Source organism: Rhinatrema bivittatum, chromosome 11 (genome assembly GCF_901001135.1).
Source record: "Rhinatrema bivittatum chromosome 11, aRhiBiv1.1, whole genome shotgun sequence".
Lineage (NCBI taxonomy): Eukaryota > Metazoa > Chordata > Amphibia > Gymnophiona > Rhinatrematidae > Rhinatrema > Rhinatrema bivittatum.
In genome coordinates, this window is record NC_042625.1 from 48,731,546 (window position 1) to 48,753,013 (window position 21,468).

Genomic DNA, 21,468 nt, shown 5'->3' on the forward strand with positions numbered 1-21,468 from the left:
TGTTCGAAAATTATCTCGTGTTAATAAAGGTTTTAATTTCCTTAGCACCATTAGCTTTGCATATCCTTCTTTTACTTTTAGTGACACATGTTGTTTCAGGCTGAGTTCTGGGTCAATTATTACGCCAAGGTTCCGAACCTTCTCTGCTAATTCGATTTTGTGATTATTATTACTAAGTATTATTACTAAGTATTATTACTAAGTATTATTGGGGTTAGTATTAGTTCCAAATTTTTCTGTTCTAAGTGTAAGAATTCAGTTTTTTCAATATTTATGACTAGTTCCATTTGATTTAAAAGTTGCTTAATAATGTCCAGGTAGATGTTAGCTAGGTTTAATGGTTTTTCGATGGTGTCGTCAATTGGTAAAATTAGTTGTATGTCATCCGCATAAATGTAATGTATGATCCCGAGGCCTACAAGTAGATGACATAAAGGTAATAGGTAAATATTGAAAAGTGTTGCAGATAGTGCTGATCCTTGAGCTACTCCTGTTTCTAACCTAACTTTTTTTAACATTGTGTTTTTGATCTGTATTTGGAAGAATCTGTTGCTTAGATATGATTTGAACCAGGCTATTGTGTTGCCATGTAAACCTATTTCTTCTAGTCTTTTTATTAGTATTGCATGGTTCACTGTGTCAAAGGCTGCTGAGAGATTTAACATAATAAGGATGTAGTGTTTTCCACTATCAAAGCCTCTTAGAATATTTTCAGACAGTGAAAGTAGTAGGGTTTCTGTGCTGTAATGTTTACGAAAGCTGTGTTACGCGGGGTATAGGATGTTACTTCTAGATGTTCTGCTAGTTGTTTTTGTATCGTTTTTTCAATTAATTTGGCAATTAATGGTAGATTTGAAACTGGTCTGTAGTTGTTCAGGATTAGGGGATCCATGTTTTTTTTTCTTTATGATTGGTTTAATTGTGGCTCCTTTCAGAGTATCAGGGATTGCGCCTTCCTTTAGCAATAGGTTTATAATTTTTGTTAGAGTTGGGGCAGTAATGTCAGCTAGCTTTTTTAAGTCCATGATCGGTATTGTATCGATTATATGGGGTGCTGGGTTTAGCTTTTTTAGCATGGTTTCTACTTCTGAACAGGATATTTCAGTGAATGAGGTCCACTGTGTAACGTCTCTTGAGCACATTTTAATCTCTTGTTTATTTGTTTTTGGGATTTTGTCTCTTAATTTCACAATTTTGTCACTAAAGAACTGTGCTATTTCATTGCATTTGTTCTCTGGTAAGTTCTGGGGAGAGTTAGTTTTATCATTCGTGAGGTCATTAATAATGGAGAACAATGTTTTTGAGTTGTTTGTAAATGTTTCTATTTTTGAGCTGAAATATTGTTTTTTTGTGTCCAAGATTTTTTGCTTGTAGTAGGCCAGGTGTTTTCTGTATTTAACTAGGTTATCTGTTTTATGTTTTTTCCATTCTTTTTCTTTTTTTTCTAAGATTTTGCTTAATCTCCTTTATCTTTTATTTGTACCAGGGATTTGTTTGCTTCGGTTCTTTGATGCGTATAGTTTTGGTGGGATTTATGTCATCTGCTAATTTTTTTGTCTTATTAGCCCATGCGGTTGTTGCAGTGTGGCAGTCATCATAGTTAAAGTTTGTTAATGTTTCTTCTAATTTATCTTTCAGTGTTTCAATGTTATAAGGAGGGCGGTATTTAAATTCAGTTGGTTCCTTTTTTTGTATCTCCAATGGTCCTAAGTTTTTAATGGTAGATTGGATGAGGAAATGATCTGACCAAGGGATTTGTGTACAATTTGTGTTTGTGTTCAAGGTAGCTGTTATTGATAATTATTAGGTCTAATGAGTGCCCTGCTTTGTGTGTGGGTTTGTCTATAATTAGTTTAAAACCTAGTGCCTTCATTATGTCTTTTAGTGTCAGGCATGTATTTGATAATGGTTGTGTATCCATGTGCAGGTTGAAATACCTAGTATGATGGTAGGTTTAGATGTATTTATGTGTATTGTAAGGAATTCAATTAGTGGAGAAATGTTTAATTCGAGAAGACTTGGTAGGCAGTAGATAAGACAGATTTGTATTTGGTTTGTTTCGAATATTGTAATTTCATGATTTTTTGGAGGTGTGGTTGTTAGCAGTTTGCATTTAAAATTTTTTTCAATTATTAGTAGTAAACCACCACCTCATCTATTTATTCTGGGAATTGAAAAAAGTCATAATTTTTATGAGCGATATGGTTTTTTAGTACCATATCTGATTTTTTTTTTTAAGCCATAATTCTGTGATTGCAATGAAACTAGGTTTAGTGTCGAAGATTAGATCTGTGATGATGGGAAATTTCTTAGATACTGATTGGGCGTTGACTAGTAAGAATGTAATCAATAACAGTTTATTCATATTTGTGCAATTGGTTCTTTCAATTTGAATGAGATTTGAGTTCTTTATTTAAATTCTGGTGTCTTCTTTCTTGTAGTATGGTGTTCTTTGTGTTTCTTTATGGAGTTGTAGCCATATTTACCTTTGTTGAGGCACATTTGGATTGAGTGTGTTTCAGGTCTTGTTTCCTCCATGTTTTGGTTTTCCAGAGTTGTTTGTGCAGTCAGTCAGTACTTTCCTGCTCCGGGTGTACAAAGGGGTGCACAAAAGGGCATGCCCCTTTGTTGCACCCCTTCGGTGCGCGGTGCCTCTGGTCTCTTCGCCGCGATATAAATCCCCTTCTTGGCGCGCTTTCTGACGTCGGTGATGTCAGTATCATCAGCCAAGGGGGGAGGGGGGGGGCGCAATCAGCTCTTCCGGGTCACGGAGGAGCAGGGAGTACCGGTGGACCTGGGGAGAGAAAAAGCAGAGATAGAAACAACTAAGCTTAGCCTTTGGTGGAACTGCAGGCAGCCGGCTTCTTCGCGTCTGCCTCTGGTCTCTTCGCCGTGATTTAAATCCCCTTTTTGGTGCGCTTTCTGACGAAGGAACCAAAGAAGAATCCCATTCTGATTTTCCTACAGAAAGCCTCTTGCTACTTTCCAGTACTGAAAGCCATCCAGGAGTTGATTGACCTGGAATGGGATGCCCCAGAAGCAAGTTTTAAAGGTGGATGAGCGTTAGAAGCTCTGTACCCACTGGATCCGGCAGCAAGAGAACGTTTGCATTTCCCTAAAGTGGATGTGCTGGTCTGTGCAGTCTCTAAGCGAACAACTATGCCAGTGGAGGGAGGAGTGGCCTTGAAGGATACTCAAGATAGGCAGATGGAGGCCATCCTTAAACAGGCCTTTGACGCAATAACAGTGAGCTTACAGATTGCTTCTTGTTGTGCCCTGGTAGCTCCTTCATGCCTGCTCCTCTCTCAGGAGGTGGATGTCTCGGGGGCGAATTCCAGAGTAGTTATGGAACCCGCCGCCATCTTTTTAGGTGATGCAAACTCTGACCTAGTCCATACCTTGGCCAGAGGAGTGGCCTCAGTGGTAGTGGCCAGAAGACAGCAATGGCTGCAGACTTGGTCAGCAGAAGCAACCTCCAAGGCAAATCTCACAAAGTTGCTCTTTAAAGGATCACTCATCTTCAGAAGCGAATTGGAAAAGCTGGCCAGTAAATGGGGCAAATTTCCAGTACCCCAGCTATCCAAAGATTAGAGAAAACAGCTATAGCGCCCCTTGCCCATGAGGGGTCGATCCAGGGGCTTCCAACACTTTCGCCCTTACAGAAACTCGACATTTCAGAGGTCTCTGTCTTTGGGGAGTTCTCAGTCCTTTTGGAGTCGGCAGCCCAAGCGAGGTTCAGGTTCGTCCCAAACCCCCCAATGACGTTTTGCAGACCCACTCTCAGAACGAGGAGATAGGGGGTCAACAGTCCCTCTTCTACCAACGATGGGTTAAGATCACTTCGGACAAATGGGTACTGGAAGTCATACGCAAAGGATATACGCTGGAATTTCGCAGCACTCCTCAGGACATATTCATGATATCTCGTTGCCACTCCCAGCGCAAGAAGCAGGCAGTGGAGACTCCCTTGTTAAGGCTTCTCAGGATGAGGGCTATAATCCCAGTACCTGCACCTCAGGAAAAAGAGGTTGTTATTCCATTCATTTCATCGTACCCAAGAAGGAAGGTTCCTTTCGCCCCATCCTGGACCTTAAGAGCGTCAACCGACATGTACAAGTTTTTCATTTCCGCATGGAAACCCTACACTCTGTGATAATGGCCATACGATCAGGAGAGATCTTAACCTCCCTGGATCTATCCGAGACCTGCGTACATATTCCAATCCAGCAAGACCATTGTTTCCTACGCTTTGCAGTACTGCTTCACCATTATCAGTTTTGGGCACAGTGCTTTGGCCTGGCCACCGCCCCCAGAACATTTTTCAAGATTATGAAGGTCCTAGCAGCAGCGTTGAGAAAAGAGGGAATTGGTGCACCCGAACTTGGACAACTGGTTGATCCGGGCAAATTCCGTGGAAGAGAGTCTCCGGGTGACCAACAGAGAGTGACCTCCTTGCTTCAGAAACTCTGTTGGGTCGTAAACCTGGACAAAAGCAGTCTCAAACCCTCCCAGTCTTTGGAATATCTGGGAGTCTGGTTCGACACCAAGCAGGGCAAGGTATTCCTCCCGACCACATGGATAAGGAAGTTGATGTCCCAAATGCGTCTGATGAATACAATATGCCCGACAGTGTGGAGCTATCTTCATAAGAACATAAGAAATTGCCATGCTGGGTCAGACCAAGGGTCCATCAAGCCCAGCATCCTGTTTCCAACAGAGGCCAAACCAAGCCACAAGAACCTGGCAATTACCCAAACACTAAGAAGATCCCATGCTACTGATGCAATTAATAGCCGTGGCTATTCCCTAACTAAACTTGATTAATAGCCGTTAATGGACTTCTCCTCCAAGAACTTATCCAAACCTTTTTTTTTTTTTTTTTTGTATTTAAAGATTTTATTGTCAATCAATGCAGAAAGTAATATAACACATGAGGATACAAAAAACATAAAGCATTAACCAGAACAAGAAGTATGCCTTAGTAGTAACCGCAAACTTCTAGATAAAACAGTACTTAACCATGATTGACCAGTTTATCAATTGTACAATCACCCCATCCCATTCATCCAAACCTTTTTTGAACCCAGCTACACTAACTGCACTAACCACATCCTCTGGCAAACAAATTCCAGAGCTTTATTGTGCGTTGAGTGGAAAAGAAATATCTCCGATTAGTCTTAAATGTGCTACTTGCTAACTTCATGGATGCCCCCTAGTCCTTCTATTATTCGAAAGTGTAAATAATCGATTCACATCTACTTGTTCAAGACCTCTCATGATCTTAAAGACCTGTATCATATCCCCTCTCAACCGTCTCTTCTCCAAGCTGAACAGCCCTAATCTCTTCAGCCTTTCCTCATAGGGGAGGTGTTCCATCCCCTTTATCATTTTGGTTGATGGTGGCAACCCTGGAAGTAGTGCTGTGGGCGAGGGCACACATGCGACCACTTCAGTGCTCCCTGCTGTCACGTTGGAACCCACTGTCTCAATTATTCGATTCACCTCCATTTACCAATGGAAGTATGCTCTCAGCTCCAGTGGTGGCTGCAGGAAGTTCATCTGGGCAGGGGTATACCCCTGTCCCCTCTGAACTGGCTGGTCCTCACAACAGATGTGAGCCTCCGGGATTGGGGAGATCACTGTCAGGAACTGAGAGCCTGCGGCGTTGGACCAAGGAAGAGGTGCTCTGGAACATCAACTGCCTGGAAGCCCGAGCAGTCAGATTGGTGTGTCTACAGTTCAGCCACATACTCTAGGGTCAAGCGGTCAACGTAATGTCGGACAATGCAACAACAGTAGTCTACATCAACCGCCAGGGTGGAACCAAGGGCCAGAAAATGTCACAGGCGATAGACCTCCTTATGGAATGGGCGGAAATACATCTAAGATGATCTCAGCCACCCACATCGCAGGAAAAGACAACATCAGAGCAGATGTTCTAAACAGGGAGTGTCGGGATCCATGAGAGTGGGCGTTGTTGGACAAAGTTTTCATCGACCTGTTGGCCGCATCTCACAATGTGAAAGCTCCCTGATTCTTTAGTCGCAGAAGAGATCAGTTGACCCTGGGGATCAACGCTGTCATTCAGACCTGGCCGGAAAAGGAGCTGCTATACGCCTTCCCTCCATGGCCCCTCCTGGACAGGGTTATTCGTGGAATCGAGTGCCACAGGGGATTAGTCCTACTAGTAGCTCTAGATTGGCCCAGGTGTCCATGGTATGCGGACATGCAGAGACTTCTGGTGGAGACCCCCCTGTGCCTCCCACTGCCCAGGGACCTGCTACAGCAGGGACTGGTCCTTCACGAGACTTTGACTCGATTCTGTCTTACGATCTGGCCCTTGAGAGGGCTCGCCTGATGAAGTGAAGATATTCAGCGGCAGCAATTGCTATTGTATGTAATGCTGGTGGTTTGTCTCCATACAGCAGTTCAAACTCTTTATACAGCTGGCTGTAATTTTGATGGCTTTGACCGCTTGAAGGCTGGTATCGATTCGGCAGAATTCTTGTCCGGATGAAACGGAACTAGTCGCTGAAGTGTCTGCGTCGGCATTTAAATGGTGGTGGCAATTGTTTAAACATTTATAAAGAAACTGAACTGCTGTATGGCGACAAACCACCGGAATTACATACAATAGCCCCTGAAGCAGCTCAAGGAGCGAAACTCGGCCTGAGTCGGGCTTTTTATGATGTTTTGTGCAGAATAAAGAATTCCTGGTGTTCACTGATCCTCTTGTCTTGGTCTTTAGGAGAGGGGGCAGGGCAGCTATTCAGTGTACTTCGTGGTGCCAAGAAAGAGGGGGCCTTTCAGCCCATTCTCAATCTGCAGAAGGTAAATGCTGCCCTCCGGGTACCACGTTTTCGGATGGAGACGCGCACAGTGATAGCAGCAAAGCGTCGTTGGACTTGTCAGAAGCCTATCTTCATATCCCCATTTGAACCAAATACCAGAGGTTTCTGAGGTTCATTGTTCTGGGAGAACATTTCCAGTTTCGATCTCTGCCCTTTGAGTTGGTGATGGCACCGCCCACATTCACAAAGGTGATGGTGGTAGTGGCAGCGGCACTCACGAAGGAAGGTATCTTGGTACACCCATACCTGGATAATTGGCTGATACGGGTGAAGTCTGAGGTGGAGTGTGGTCACTCAGTCCAGCTTCTGGAGTCGTTGGGCTGGATTACGAACCTAGCAAAAAGTCATCTGAGGCCGACCCAGTCTTTGGAGTATCTGGGAGCATGCTTTGGTACCCGGCTAGGGAAGGTGTTTCTGAGTACAGAGAGAGTCCTCAAGTCGCAGAGTCAGATTCTGAACCTGTCAATGCCCAGGGTCTGGGATTACCTGCAGGTCCTGGGTTCCATGTCATCTACGCTGGAAGTGCCAAGGGATTTTGCTCACATGCTCCTCTGCAGGGGGCTCTGTTATCCCATTGGAATCCGCTGTCAGAAGAATTTCAGCTTCCTTTACTGTTGCCAGAGGATGCCAGGTCCGGTCTTTGTGGTGGCTGTCTCGGATTAAACTGGAGAAGGGAATGGATTTGGAGATGTACGACTGGGTACTAATGACTACGGATCCCAGCTTCTCTGGATGGGGGGCGATTTGTCAAGGAAAATCAACCCAGGGTTAGTGGTCGCTGGAGGAGGCGACTTGGTCTATCAATCGACTGGAGACCAGAGCAGTGCGCAAGGCCTTGTTGGCATTTCTTTCGCTGGTTTGGGATATGTCGGTGCAAGTATTCTCAGACAATGCGATGACAGTAGCATTCATCAATCACCAGGTTGGTTTGAAGAGTCGTCTAGTGGTGCTAGAGGTGCAAGAACTGTTCCCTGTATGTACCTGGATCAGTCCAGACCCTGGGTTATGTCACCAATCCAGCAGAGGGAGGCAGAGAAACATTCTACTGACTCTGACATATATCCTGGGGTGCCACCTGCAGTCCATCAGTATTTCTCTGTCTCCCAGCAGAGGTGGATGTGCCTAACTCTGCAGTCTGTGGTAGTTTCTCAGGTGTTGCATTCTAGGACAGCATTATCAATTCAGGGCTCTCCCATTTGGGTTAGCCACAGCTCCCAGAACATTTACCAAGGTAATGATTGTGGTGGCCGCACAGCTCAGGAAGGGAGGGCCTGTTGGTACATCCGTACCTGGACGACTGGTTAATTCGAGCGAAGTCGGAATCTCTTTGTCGCTCTACAATCAAAAGGGTCATCGACCTTTTGCAGTCTGTAGGCTGGGTGATCATCAAGGACAAGAGTCACCTAGTCCCTTCCCAGTCTCTGGAGTTTTTGGGTGCACTGTTCGACACTTGTCAAGGGAAAGTGTTCCTTCTGGAACATTGCCTTCTCAAGCTTCAAATGCAAATCCGAGACTTGCTGTCTATTCCTATACCATGTGTATGGGATTACTTGACAATCTTAGGCTCAATGACCTCTACTCTGGAATTGGTTCCTTGGGCCTTTGCGCATAAGAGGCCACTTCAGTCTGCATTGCTTTCACGCTGGAATCCGGTTTCGGAACTATATCACCTTCCCCTTACAGAGACGGCTTGATTCAGTCTGGATTGGTGGTTACAGCCGGCAAATCTACAGCGGGGAGTACCTCTAGAGATTCCGGAATGGACTGTGGTCGCTACCGATGCCAGTCTTTCAGGCTTGGGAGCAGTATGTCAGAAAACATCTGTTCAAGGTCAGTGGTCCGAAGAGGAAGCGTAGTGGTCGATCAGTCAGTTAGAGACCAGAGCGGTACGCTTAGCCTTGATCGCTCTTCAACCTCTCCCATGCGGGAAGTCAGTACGGATTCTTTCCGACAATGCGACCATGGTAGCGTACATCAACCGCCAGAGAGGAACCCGAAACTTCCTGGTAGCACAGGAAGTTCAACAACTGATCGCCTGGGCGGAACAACATCTGCTCAGCATTGCAGCTTCACACATTGCCCGGGTAGACAACGTTCAAGCCGACTTTCTCAGTCGGCATCATCTCGACCCAGGCGAGTGGGAACTGTGCGAGGAAGTCTATCAGTTGATATGCAACAGATGGCCACATTTCAGAATTCCAAAGCCCCTCTGTTCTTCAGCCGCAGGAGGGAAAGAGGATCGGAAGGAGTAGACACTCTGGTACTTCCTTGGCCAAAGGATGCTCTTCTCTGTGTTTCCACCCTGGCCTCTGATCGGCATGGTCCTGTGTCGGATAGAGGTTCAGCAAGTCGACGTTGTTTTAATGGCTCCAGAGTGGCCACGCCGTCCGTGGTTCGCAGACTTGGTCAGTCTAGCGCTGGACGGTCCCCTGCAGTTTCGGGATCTACTGTGCCTTTTGTCTCGGGGTCCGGTTTGCTTGGAAGAGGTCGAACGCTTCTCTCTAGCGGCATGGCTTTTGAGAGGTGTTGGTTAAATAACAAAGGTTACTGAGATGCTGTGGTAACTACTTTATTACGTTCTCGTAAACCTTCTATATCTTTGGCAGATGCGAGGGTGTGGAAGGTTTTTGAGTCATGGTGTACTGAGCATCAATTAGATCTGGTTCACTCTTCTGTATCAGATATTTTATCCTTTTTACAAAATGGTTTAGCGAAAGGTTTGTCCTGCAGTTCCTTACGTGTCCAAGTTGCAGCGCTTGGATGTTTTCAGGGTAAGGTTCAGGGATTATCCTTGGCCGCGCATCCGGATGTAGCGAGTTTTCTCAAAGGCGCACAACATCTACGTTCTCCGTTCCGGAACCCTTGTCTTGCTTGGAGTTTGAATTTGGTTCTTAGGGCTCTGTATGCGGCCCCCTTTGAACCCCTTAAACAGGCGACTTTAAAATATCTTACGTTGAAGGCGGTTTTTCTTGTGGCCATCTCCTCAGCTCTTGGAATTTCGGAGTTACAGGCCTTGTCTTGCAGAGAGCCTTTTCTTAGAATTTCCGATACGGGAATTTCATTACGGACTGTACCATCTTTTTTACCCAAGGTAGTATCTTCTTTTCATTTAAATCAGTCAATAGAGCTTCCTGCTTTTCCATGTTTAGATCGTTTGGATCCTTCCTCTAAGGATCTTAAGAAATTGGATGTGCGACGGGCACTGTTATGTTATCTTGAAGTTACCAACAATTTTCGATTGTCTGATCATTTGTTTGTTTTGTGGAGTGGCCCTCGTAAGGGTCATAATGTTTCCAAGGCTACGATTGCTCGTTGGTTAAAAGAGACAATTCGATCAGCTTATCTTCTGGCTCGTCGAGATCTTCCTGAAGTTTGAGAGCTCATTCCACTAGGTCGCAAGCTACGTCCTGGGTGGAATGTCAACTAGTTTCTCCTCAGGAGATTTGTAAGGCAGCGACTTGGAAGTCGTTGCACACTTTTGCTCATCATTACCGTTTAGATGTCCAGGTTCCAAGTTCGGCAGCCTTCGGAGAGCTGGACTCTCTGGGTCCCACCCCAAGTAAATCAGCTCTGGTACATCCCAGGGTCTGGACTGATCCAGGTACGTACAGGGAAAGGAAAATTAGTTTCTTACCTGCTAATTTTCGTTCCTGTAGTACCATGGATCAGTCCAGATGCCTGCCATTTTATGTCTGTGTATGGCAATTATCTTTTCAGAGAGTCCGCTCGTTCACTGTTTTGGTTTCTGAACCGCTTTTCATGCTGTCTATTTTTCTTAATGTTTCTTGTTTATTCCCAAGATTTTTTGGGGGGGGGATTCTGCTTCCATTTAGGATTTGTGAGTTGGAAGTATGTTATAGCGTTTAGATAGCTAGTTAGTATTTTATTAGTTACATTTCTGCTTTGATATCGTTCAATGCTAATGGACTGCGGGTGGCATCCCAGGGTATACGTCAGAGTCAGTAGAATATTTCTATGTCTCCCTCTGCTGGATTGGTGACATAACACAGGGTCTGGACTAATCCATGGTACTACAGGAATGAAAATTAGCAGGTAAGAACCAATTTTCCTTTTGTGTAGGCAGAGAAACATCTGGTGAGACTAGGTGCTTCTCATGTGGCCGGAGTGAACAGTGTGCAGGTGGACTTACTCAGAGACAGCATCTGGACCCAGGGGAGTGGGAGGAGTTAGCAGAAGCAGGGACCCATATTTTCAGACTGGGAGGATCACTTCTTTCTAGCGGCTTGGCTTTTGAGAGGCAGCGACTCCGTAAAGATTATTCGGAGCCTGTAATTGTGACTTTGCTTCAGGCGAGGAGACCTTTCACTTCAATGGCTTATGTACAGGTATGGAGGGTTTTCGAATCCTGGTGTTTGCAGAACAAGGTGCAGCCTTTAAAGATGGACATCCCGCAGATCCTGGCCTTTTTGCAGAGTAGTGTGGCTAAGGGGCTGGCCTATAATTCCCTTCAGGTCTAGGTAGTAGCCTTGGGGTCCCTTCATGGTAGGATTCAGGGAAGACCTCTGGTGTCTCATCCGGATGTGGTTCGTTTCCTAAAAGGGACAAAGCATCTGCGCCCTCTGGTGCAGAAGATCTGTCTGGCATGGAATCTGAATTTGGTTCTTCGGGTTCTGTGTGGCTCTCCCTTTGAACTTGGAGGAGGAGGAATAGCCTAGTGGTTAGAGCAGTGGGCTATGAACCAGGAGACCAGGGTTCAAGTCCCGCTGTCGCTCCTTGTGACCTTGGGCCAAGTCACTTTACCCTACATTGCCTCAGGTACAAACTTAGATTGTGAGCCCTCTGGGGATAGGGAAATACCTACAGTACCTGAATGTAAACCGATGTGATATCTCAGATCGAATGTCGGTATATAAATAAATAAAAATGCGGAGGGCATCGTTGAAGGATTTAACCCTGAAGACTGTTTTCCTGGTGGCATCTGTTCAGCTAGGTGTATATCTGAGCTGCAAGCATTGTTGTGTAGGGACCCTTTCCTGCGCTTTTCAGAGGATGGGGATTCTTTACATGTGGTTTCTTACTTTTTTCCTAAGGTAGTGTCCTCTTTTCACCTTTAACCAGGTTTGTTGACCTACTGGCCTTTCCAAATTTGACAGCCGATTCTCCGATGGCTAGGGAGCTTCACTTATTGGATGTGCGTCGAATTCTTTTGCAATATCTCAAGATGACAAATGCCTTTCGGAGGTCTGACCATCCGTATGTCCAGTTTAGTGGAGTAAAGAAGGGAAATGAGGCTTCCAAGGGCACTATTGCATGATGGTTAAAAGAGATGATAGCTTCGGCTTACGTTTGTAAGAGCCAATTGATGCCGGAGGGGTTGAGAGCTCATTCCACTAGGGTTTAGGCAATCTTGTGGGCGGAGTGTCAGCTGCTTTCTCTGCAGGAGATTTGTCATGTGATGATGTGATCTCGTCACACTTTTACCAAACATTACTGCTTAGATGTGCGGGCTCTAGGAGAGGCAAAGTTTGGGGAGAGTGTATTGCGCACAGGTCTTTTGAGTTCCCACCGAGAATAGAGGGGCTTAGGTACATCCCACTCATCTGGACTGATCTGAGGTATGAACAGGAAAGGACAATTGGCTCTTACTTGCTAATTTTCATTCCTGAAGTACCTGAGATCAGTCCGGAGACCTGTCCCCTTCTGACGAAAGACTTCCTCGCTTCTGGAGCTGGCTAAGCTGATGGAGCTGGCATATGATACTCAGATTAATGAGCAATGTACATAGTTGGGTACATGGTTTTTTTTTTGTGTTAATTCAAGTGGGCCTAGTTTTCAGGGGGATCCAACTTGTAAGTTTCTGTTTGCCCAAGATTTATTGTGGTTTGTTAAGTTAGAAATCTTGGGTTGGGTACAGGTCAATACTGAGGAACTGCAGGTGGCACTCTCTGTTATGTAGCAGAGCCTCAAAGTTTTTGTTCTCTGCCTCTAACTGCTGGTAGAGATGCATAAACCCACTCGTCTGGACTGATCTGTGGTAATTCAGAAACAAAAATTAGCAGGTAAGAACCAATTTTCCTTTCAGCCACTTCAAAGTGGATTTTGTTCAGGTATTGTAGATATGGCCCTGTCCCCACCCCTCCCAGAGAGCTCAGTCATACGGTGCTGCCTGGTGATATCGCGCTTTGCTGACCACCTGGGAAGGTCCATGAGCCTTACTTTCTGTTTCAGAGTTCCCTTTGAGCTGCTTTGTGATTGGAACTGGGGCAGAAGGTTTTGGAAACTTAAATGTTCTTTCATTGTTGTATTGATGGTTTTTCTATGCTGAGCTCATGCTGATGGTCTATAGTTCCCATCTGAAGTCTCATTTCTTGTGTTGTGCTCTTATCTTTGGGTCTCGGAGGGCTGAACTGGCCTTACTTTTGCCCCTTTTAAAGCTGTGGGTCTTCTTTCCTTTGCAGATATGCTCCGACCCTTCCATGTATATAGAGGTGGAGAATGAAGTGACCACAGTAGGCGGCTGTAAGCTGAGCAGGTTAAAGTGTAACCGGGAAGGCAAGGAGTGGGAAACTGTGCTCACAGGTCGAATCCTCACTGCTGCTGGCAGCAGGTAAGAAGAGTATACATTTGCTTTTATCAAAAGTGCATCCCAAAGTTAGCACCAGAGAAGCATTAATGCATTCACCTGTGGGAACTGATTGCAGAGACCGTGAAGGCACAGCATCATTCCAGGAGCGGGAAGAGAGCTCTTAAATTTGTCCAGGACAGATTAATATGTAGTGGTTAGTGCTCTCACACACCGTAATAACTTAAATAGTGGGTGAACCGCATAATGCTAACAAATAAAATGTTCATAGATGAAGTCATAAAATCATGCTCAGACTCTGCTGCGGATAGGAGCAATTGACCTTATATCTGTTCAGCAGAAAGAGTCCAAACTTTCTTCAAGCGAAACTCCAGAATCTACAAAAATGTCTTTAAAGAGCTGGATACACCGATTCCGGGATAGTATCCTTGGACAGCTTCAGAACTGTAGCATAGAAGAGTGTTTCCCAACTCTCTCCTGGGAGCACACATCCAGTTGGGTTTTCAGGATTGCCACAATGAATATGCATGATATTGATTTGCATACTCTGGGCCTCCAGTGAATGCAAATAAGTTTCATGTATATTCATTGCAGATATCCTAAAAACCTGATAGATTGGGCGTGCCCCTAGGATAGAGTTGGAAAATGCTGGCATAGACACCTGATTGGCACTTCACGAGACCAGACATGATGTGCAACATTACCTGGGGAGAAACACCCAACATTTGCATAATATACCGGAAAGGATTCTGACATGCCCAGTACTGCAGGAAAACAGTAGCAGAGGTGGGATTAGAACCCTTCACCCACATACTCCGTCTTTGATACCTTGAGAGCCACAATTTAACTTCCTGCCCAAGGCAACATTAGAGGGTTTTTTGCCTTCAGCCCTCGGCTAATAGTTGCAGTTGATTTAATAAAAAGTCAGTAAAGTCCATTCCCTGTACGTACCTGGATCTGTCCAGACTCCTGGGTTTTCCCTCCCCTCCAGCAGATGAAGACAAAGAAGTTTTGACTGACTCTGCCCTAAACCCTCAGGTGCCACCTACAGTCCATCAGAATTGCTGATTTAATAAAAAGTCAGTAAAGTTCATTAGAAGTCAGGAGGAAGACAGAAGCCTATTTGAATGATTAAAGCTTTGCCCCATCCCTTGTGAGTGCGACTCTACAGTATTTATTTATTTATTTATTTATTTATAGTTTTTTATATACCGCGGAACGTAATACTCATCACCTCGGTTTACAGCAAAAAGTAATTCAGCCAAAGGCTTTACAATAAACATCAGAGGAATAAGTAATGTGCTAAATTAACAGCAAAAACTAGAAGTATACATATCAAATATATATGAGTAATGAGAGGAATGGGAGTAGGTGGGAAAGGGAAAGGTAAGGCAGTACATAAGAGTCAAGAGTAAGTTGAGAAGCGAGGTAAGTAATTGCATAATTTACATCTTTCAGAGGAAGGCCTTTCGAAACAGCCAAGTTTTTAAGTTCTGCTTAAATTTTCGGTGGCAGGGTTCTTGGCGCAGATCAGTGGGCATACTGTTCCACATTTTGGTTCCTGCTATGATGAGGGAACGTTTTTTTGTGGATGTAAGTTTGGTTAGTTTAGGAGAAGGGATCGGTAGTCTGGCCTTATGTTGAGATCTGATTGTACAGAATGCTTCTCCTCTGGTACATCTCACTGTAATCTGAGGAGCTCCACTTGTCTTTCCAGTGACGTGGTATGCGTGGCCTGTGAGAAACGCACTCTTTCGGTATTCTCAGGCTGCGGGCGTCGCCTGCTTCCAGCTCTCATCCTCCCCTCACCCATTTCCACCTTACATTGCACAGGATCCTTTGTGATGGCTCTGACTGCCGCTGCCACGCTGTCTGTCTGGTGAGTATGTGGTCAGGTATGTACAATAATACCATCTGTCACTGAAATGATGTCATAGTGTTCCTGTCCTTTCACTTTCTTCCAGGGATGTCCAGAAGCAATCAGTGGTGGTAAAAGATGAGTCTCTCCAAACTGTTTTATCAGGTAAGGAAATTAGTCCATGCTAATTGTGATGATAGAAGCCTTTCCTAGCATGTAGCCAGATGGACTCAAGACCAATGGGTTATGCTCCCCTGCCAGCAGATGGAGACAAAGTCAGATTTCAAAGCTGACCTCACCCTACATACACCATTGCAGTGACCTCAGCCCTCCAGTATTTTCCGTCTCCAGCAGATGGTGGACAGGCCTATCCTTATGGGATTGCTGTACTTTTTGGAAGGAGAAATTCTACTTTTAAATTGAAAGAATACTGAGCCCCATGCTCCTAAGGTGATACCTAAAGGTCCCTCCCCCAGTTGAGAATTCCTGAGGCGATTTCCGAGATCCCTCAGAGGTGTGCCTTGGTCCGGTAGCCTGTTCCCGGCATGGACTTTGCTGCTGAAGCAGCTGAAAGGCAGCGGGTGCAGGAAGCCAAGCGCGACAGTGATGGCCAAAGCCCTCTTCCCCAGCAGCTGGAGACCGTCTTTGTACTCAGCTGGTAGGCGCTGAGCCCAGGTGAGTTTAAAAAAAAAAGAGGAGGAGGATTTACCTCCTGATCAGAGGTGTTTGGAGGGGTTTGGTAAGACTTCCTCTGGTTTCCTTGCTTGGCGCGCCATACCGACAATGTTCCCAATCCCGTTGGGATAAGGGGAAGTGGACTTCCAAGCAGGTTAAGCGGCCCCCGGTGGGCTTGGCTACACTTTAGGCTTGGTCAGCACACTGCGTGGTACGCTCCAGCCGCGCCATCTTGCATGCCGTATTGCCCGCATGGTATGTCGGTATGCGCAGTGCATTGGCTCTATGCACTCGCGTGATGTTGCACGTGTACATACGCCCACAACATCTAAGCGCAGAACCAGGAACAGCCGGGAACGCACTGTGTGTGCGCGTCACCGTGCAAAATCCGTGCGCATAGAAATTTTTAAGTGCGAGCCAATAGAACACACAGTTACCACCGCCAATGCCACCAGTAGCCAAGAAATATAAGTGCCTTTCTCTCTGTGCTGCTTGTCATATTAGGGCTGCACATTCTGACCTGGATTCCAATTTATGTCATCATTGTGAGGAAGCCCAAGGAGAGTTGGCCTCTCAGGACTTTGCTAAGCCAAGCTCTCCCAATTCCGAGGATGAGTTAACCACAACCTTAACTGGAAGTACCACAGATTTGAATACTCCCTTAACTAGTCATCCATGAGAGAGGGAAATTCAGTGGCTTCTACCCCAGTAACTCCTGGGCTAGGCATGGACCCTGCTGCTTCCTTTTGGGTGGAATTTTTCTAGGCTCTTCAAGCCTTTGTACAAGCACAGTCTACTACCTCGCTCGTCCCTTTCCAGGTGGAACCTCAGCTGGTAGACCCTTCCTCTCCCAGTCCTATCGGCAGATCTCGAGGCATGCCTCGCCTTATCAAAGGCATCCCTGGTAGGGATCCAGATGGCTCAGATGAAGAGGACGGTCTGGACCCCATGGAAAAAGGGGTAATTTCTCCTTGGTTGAAACGTATCGAACCACTTTGCAATTATTTCATAGAGATGAATTGCCGGCCTTGGTTTCCCAGAGCCTCAAGACAGTGAGAGTCCCTGGGTCCGATTCTATGACTGAACCAAAGAAGAACCCCATTGGAAAGCTTCTTGTTTCTTTCCAGTACTGGAAGCCATCCAGGGGTTGATTGACCTGGAATCGTCAAAAATTCAATTTCGTCTTATAGTGGAATTGTCAAAAATTCAATTTCTCATATAGTGAACTCTTCTCTTGTGACCAGAGTAATGCCTGATTTATTAAAAACTGCGGTGGTAAAACCATTGTTAAAAAAATCGAATTTAGATGCTAATAATCCAGCCAATTACAGACAGATTTCTTCTCTTCCGCTTATTGCAAAAATTATTGAAGATGCTGTCCTCAAACAACTGGCAGAATTTCTTGAAAATAATGAAGTATTAAATCCGCATCAATTTGGTTTTCGACGAGGCTTAAGTACTGAGCTTCTTCTTATATCATTGATCAATTCTATTAAACATAGATTAGATCAGGGACATCAGTTTCTTTTGGTATCATTAGATATTTCTTCTGCTTTTGATTCTATTGATCATGAGATTTTATTATACTGCCTTTGTGAATGCGATATAACAGGTGTAGTTTTTTCCTGGTTTAAGAGCTATCTTACTGACCGGAACCAAGTATTCAGGCTGAATCAACAATCTTCTGCCCCACAACAGTTAAAAACAGGGTCCCACAAGGGTCGGCTTTATCGGCCACATTATTCAATGTATATCTTGCCCCTATCACAAAATTGTTGGCCATTATTACGGACGGATATAAACTGTATGCCGACGATATACAGTTTTATATCAAGGTGCAGAAGTCTTGGCAAGAAACTGTAGATCTGCTTCAACTGTGTATTGATTCGATAAAGCATTGGTTAAAACAAAACAAATTATCCTTGAATACTAAGAAAACCGAAATATTGTTAATTCATTCTCCTCATGTTAAATCTGATCCAAGAGTTCATTGTGATTGACAATATTTCATTCTCTATTACTAAGCCCTTAAAGAGTCTGGGAATTTTGCTTGACGCGTCCTTGTCCTTTAAACCACAGGTTAGAGCTGTCATCAAAACTGTTTTTTTTAAGCTTCGTTTGATCGCTGGTTTAAGGCATCTTTTCTATGATCATGATTTTCTGACTGTTCTATAATGTTTCCACATCTAGATTATTGTAACAATCTGTTTATAGGGTTCTTGTTTATTGGGTTACCCAAGATCACGCTGCAACCTATGCAAATTTTACTAAATGCTACTGCCCGGTTTGTTTCTCATACGAAACGGATCGAACATATTTCACCAATCCTTTGTAAATTAAATTGGTTACCTGTGCATGAACACATTGAATTTAAAATTGTAATGATCGTGTTTAAGCTTTTTAGTCTGGATGGTTCTCATTGGGCAAATGCATTGCTGCGTATTTATAAACCAACTAGAGGTTTGAGATCTTCTCAACTAAACTTGCTTAATATTCCTTCTGTGCGGCAAGCTCGTCTATTCTGTACGAGAGAGAAATCGTTTTCAATTGTTGCTCCATCTTTATGGAATCTCATTCTTTTTGAGCTGCGTTCTTTGGATAATGTAAAGAAATTCAAGAGGCTTTTGAAAGATTTTCTGCTCCATCAGGTCTTTAGTATTTTCTAGAATCTGTGACTGTGACAGATTTTTATACCTTTTTTAGATATGATTTAGGATTTATCTTTGTCTGAATACAATAGTATTATGTGTTTACATAATATTGTTGAGACTGTGGTTTCTATGAAACTTGATGTGTTGTTGTTTTTTTTTGTCATGTTGTTAATGATACTATATATGTATGTTGTAAATCGCATAGACCTTTTTGTGTTAGACGTTTAACAAATTTTAATAAATGGAAAAAATGGAAATGGAATGGGATGAGCATTAGAAGCTCTATACCCACTGGATCCGGAAGTGACAGAGCATTTGCATTTCCCTAAAGTGGATGTGCTGGTCTGTGCCATCTCTAAGCGAACAATTATCCCAGTGAAGCAAGGAGTGGCCTTAAAGGATGCACACAATAGACAAATGAGTCCATCCTTAAACAAGCTTTTGACGCAGTGGCAATGACCTTGCAGATTGCTTCTTGTTGTGCCCTGGTAGCTCTTTCATGCCTACTCCTCTCTCAGGAGGTGGATGACTCGGGGGTGAATTCCAGAGTAGTTATGGAACCCGCCGCCACCTTTTTAGGATGTGGGCTCGGATGTAGTCTGTACTTAAGCCAGAGGAGTGGCCTCAGTGGTGGCGGCGGCGGCCAGAAGACAGCTATGGCTGTGGAATTGGTCAGTAGACGCAACCTCCAAGGCCAATCTTACAAAGATGCCTTTTAAAGTTTCTCTCCTTTTCGGAAGCTAATTGGAAAAGCTAGCCAGTAAATGGGGCGAATCTCCAGTCCCTCAGCTTCCGGAAGATAAGAGGAAGCAGTTATAGGGCCCCTGACCTATAAGGGGCCGATCCAAGGGCTCTCAACGTTTTTGCCTCTACAGAAACTCATCATTTCAGAGGTCTTGGCCTTTTGGGAGATCTCAGTCCTTTCGTTGTCAACAGCCCAAGAGGTTGACAGGCTCGGGTTCAGGTTCATCCTGAACCCCCCAATTACATTTTGCTGACCCACCCTTGGAATGAGGAGATAAGGGGTCAACTGTCCCCCTCCTACTAGTGGTGGGTCTAGATTACTTCAGACAAATGGTTACGGAAGTCATACGTGAAGGATATGCGCTGGAATTTCACAGCACTCTTTGGGATGTATTCATGATGTCTCCATGCCACTCCCGGCACAAGAAGTAGGCAATGGAGATTACTATTTTAAGGCTTCTCAAGATGAGGGTGATAATCCCAGTACTTGCACCCCAGGGAAATATGGGGCGTTATTCCATCTGTTTCATAGTACTCAACAAGGAAGGTTCCTTTCACCTCATCCTGGACCTCAAGAGGGTCAACAGACATCTACGAGTGAATCATTTCCGCATGGAAACATTACGTTCTGAGATAATGTCCATACAGTCGGGAGAGTTCTTAACCTCCCTGGACCTATCCAATTCCTACCTACATATTCCAGTCCATCAAGAACACCAACATTTCCTACACTTTGAGGTACTGGTTCGCCATTGTCTGTTCCGGGCACTGCCCTTTGGCCTAGCCACCGCACCCAAAACATTTTCCAAGATTCTGGTGGTCGCAGTGGCAGCCTTGAGAAAAGAGGGAGTCCTGGTGCACCCATTTTTGTATGACTGGTTGATCCGGGCCAAATCAGTGAAAGAGAGTCTCCGGGTGACCAACAGGGTAACTTCCTTGCTTCAGGAACTCAGTTGGGTAGTAAACCTGGACGAGAGCAGTCTCAAGCCTTCCCAGTCCTTGGAATATCTGGGAGTCTGGTTCTATACCAAACAGGGCAAGGTCTTATTTCCGACTACGTAGATAAGGAAGTTGATGTCCCAGGTATGTTAATTGATGAGCTCCATATGCCCGGTGGTGTGGAGCTATCTCCAAGTTCTCAATTTGATGGCAGCAACCCTGGAAGAGGTGCTGTAGGTGAGGGCACAGATGCGACCACTCCAACACTCGCTGATATCTCTTTGGAACCTGCAGTCTCAAGACTTTTCGATTCGCCTCCACTTGCCGATGGGCATGTGCTCTCGGCTCCATTGGTGGCTGCAGGAAACTCATCTGAGCAGGGGTGTGCCCCTGTCCTCACCGACCTAGCTAGTCCTCATGACAGTTGCGAGTCTCCGGTTCTGGGGAGCTTGCTGTCAGGAACTGTCGGCTCAGGGATGTTAGACTGAAGAAGAGGCCCTCTGGAACATCAACCGCCTGGAAGCCTGGGCAGTCAGATTGACATGCCTACAATTCAGCCACAGACTTCAGGGTCGTGCGGGCTGCATGATGTCGGACAACGCAAAGACGGTAGTCTACATCAACCACCAGGGTGGAACCAAGAGCCAGAAAGTGTCACAGGAGAGATCTCCTTATGGATTGGGTGGAAATACATCAACAGATGATTTCAGCCTCCCACATCGCAGGAAAAGAACATCAGAGCAGACTTCCTAAACAGAAAGTGTCTGGATCCAGGAGAGTGGGTGTTGTCGGACAAAGCCTTTCAACTGAGGCCGCCCATCCATCGACCTGCTGGCCATATCTCATAATGCGAAGGTTCCCCGTTTCCTGAGTCGCAGAAGAGATCCATGGTCTCTGGGGATCAACATTCTCATTCAGACCTGGCCGGAAGAAGAGTTGCTATACTCCTTTCCTCCGTGTCCCCTGCTGGGCAGTGTCATTCGCAGAATAGAGCACCACAGGGGATTAGTCCTAATAGTAGCTCCAGATGGGCCCATGCGGCCGTGGTATGTGGATATGCGGAGATTCCTGGTGGAGACCTCCCGTGTCTCTCATGGCACAGGGACCTGCTACAGGATCCGACTCAATTTCTATCTTATGGTCTGGTATGAGAGGACTTGCCTTAGGAAGCGAGGATTTTCTGTGCCGGTAATTGCCACCTTACTC

At 45.2% G+C, this 21,468-nt stretch overlaps 1 protein-coding gene across 3 annotated transcripts in view; it reads left to right on the forward strand.

Annotated features, from left to right (window-relative positions):
* The window catches only part of LOC115100518 (protein HIRA), a 105,546-nt gene that overhangs the window by 64,210 nt on the left and 19,868 nt on the right, over nucleotides 1-21,468 (forward strand). For all 3 annotated transcript variants that reach the window (XM_029618993.1, XM_029618994.1, XM_029618995.1), the window contains 3 exons: nucleotides 13,271-13,419; nucleotides 15,113-15,274; nucleotides 15,360-15,418. In XM_029618993.1, the coding sequence (XP_029474853.1) occupies nucleotides 13,271-13,419; nucleotides 15,113-15,274; nucleotides 15,360-15,418 (370 nt within the window). The remainder of the gene's footprint in view (nucleotides 1-13,270; nucleotides 13,420-15,112; nucleotides 15,275-15,359; nucleotides 15,419-21,468) is intronic.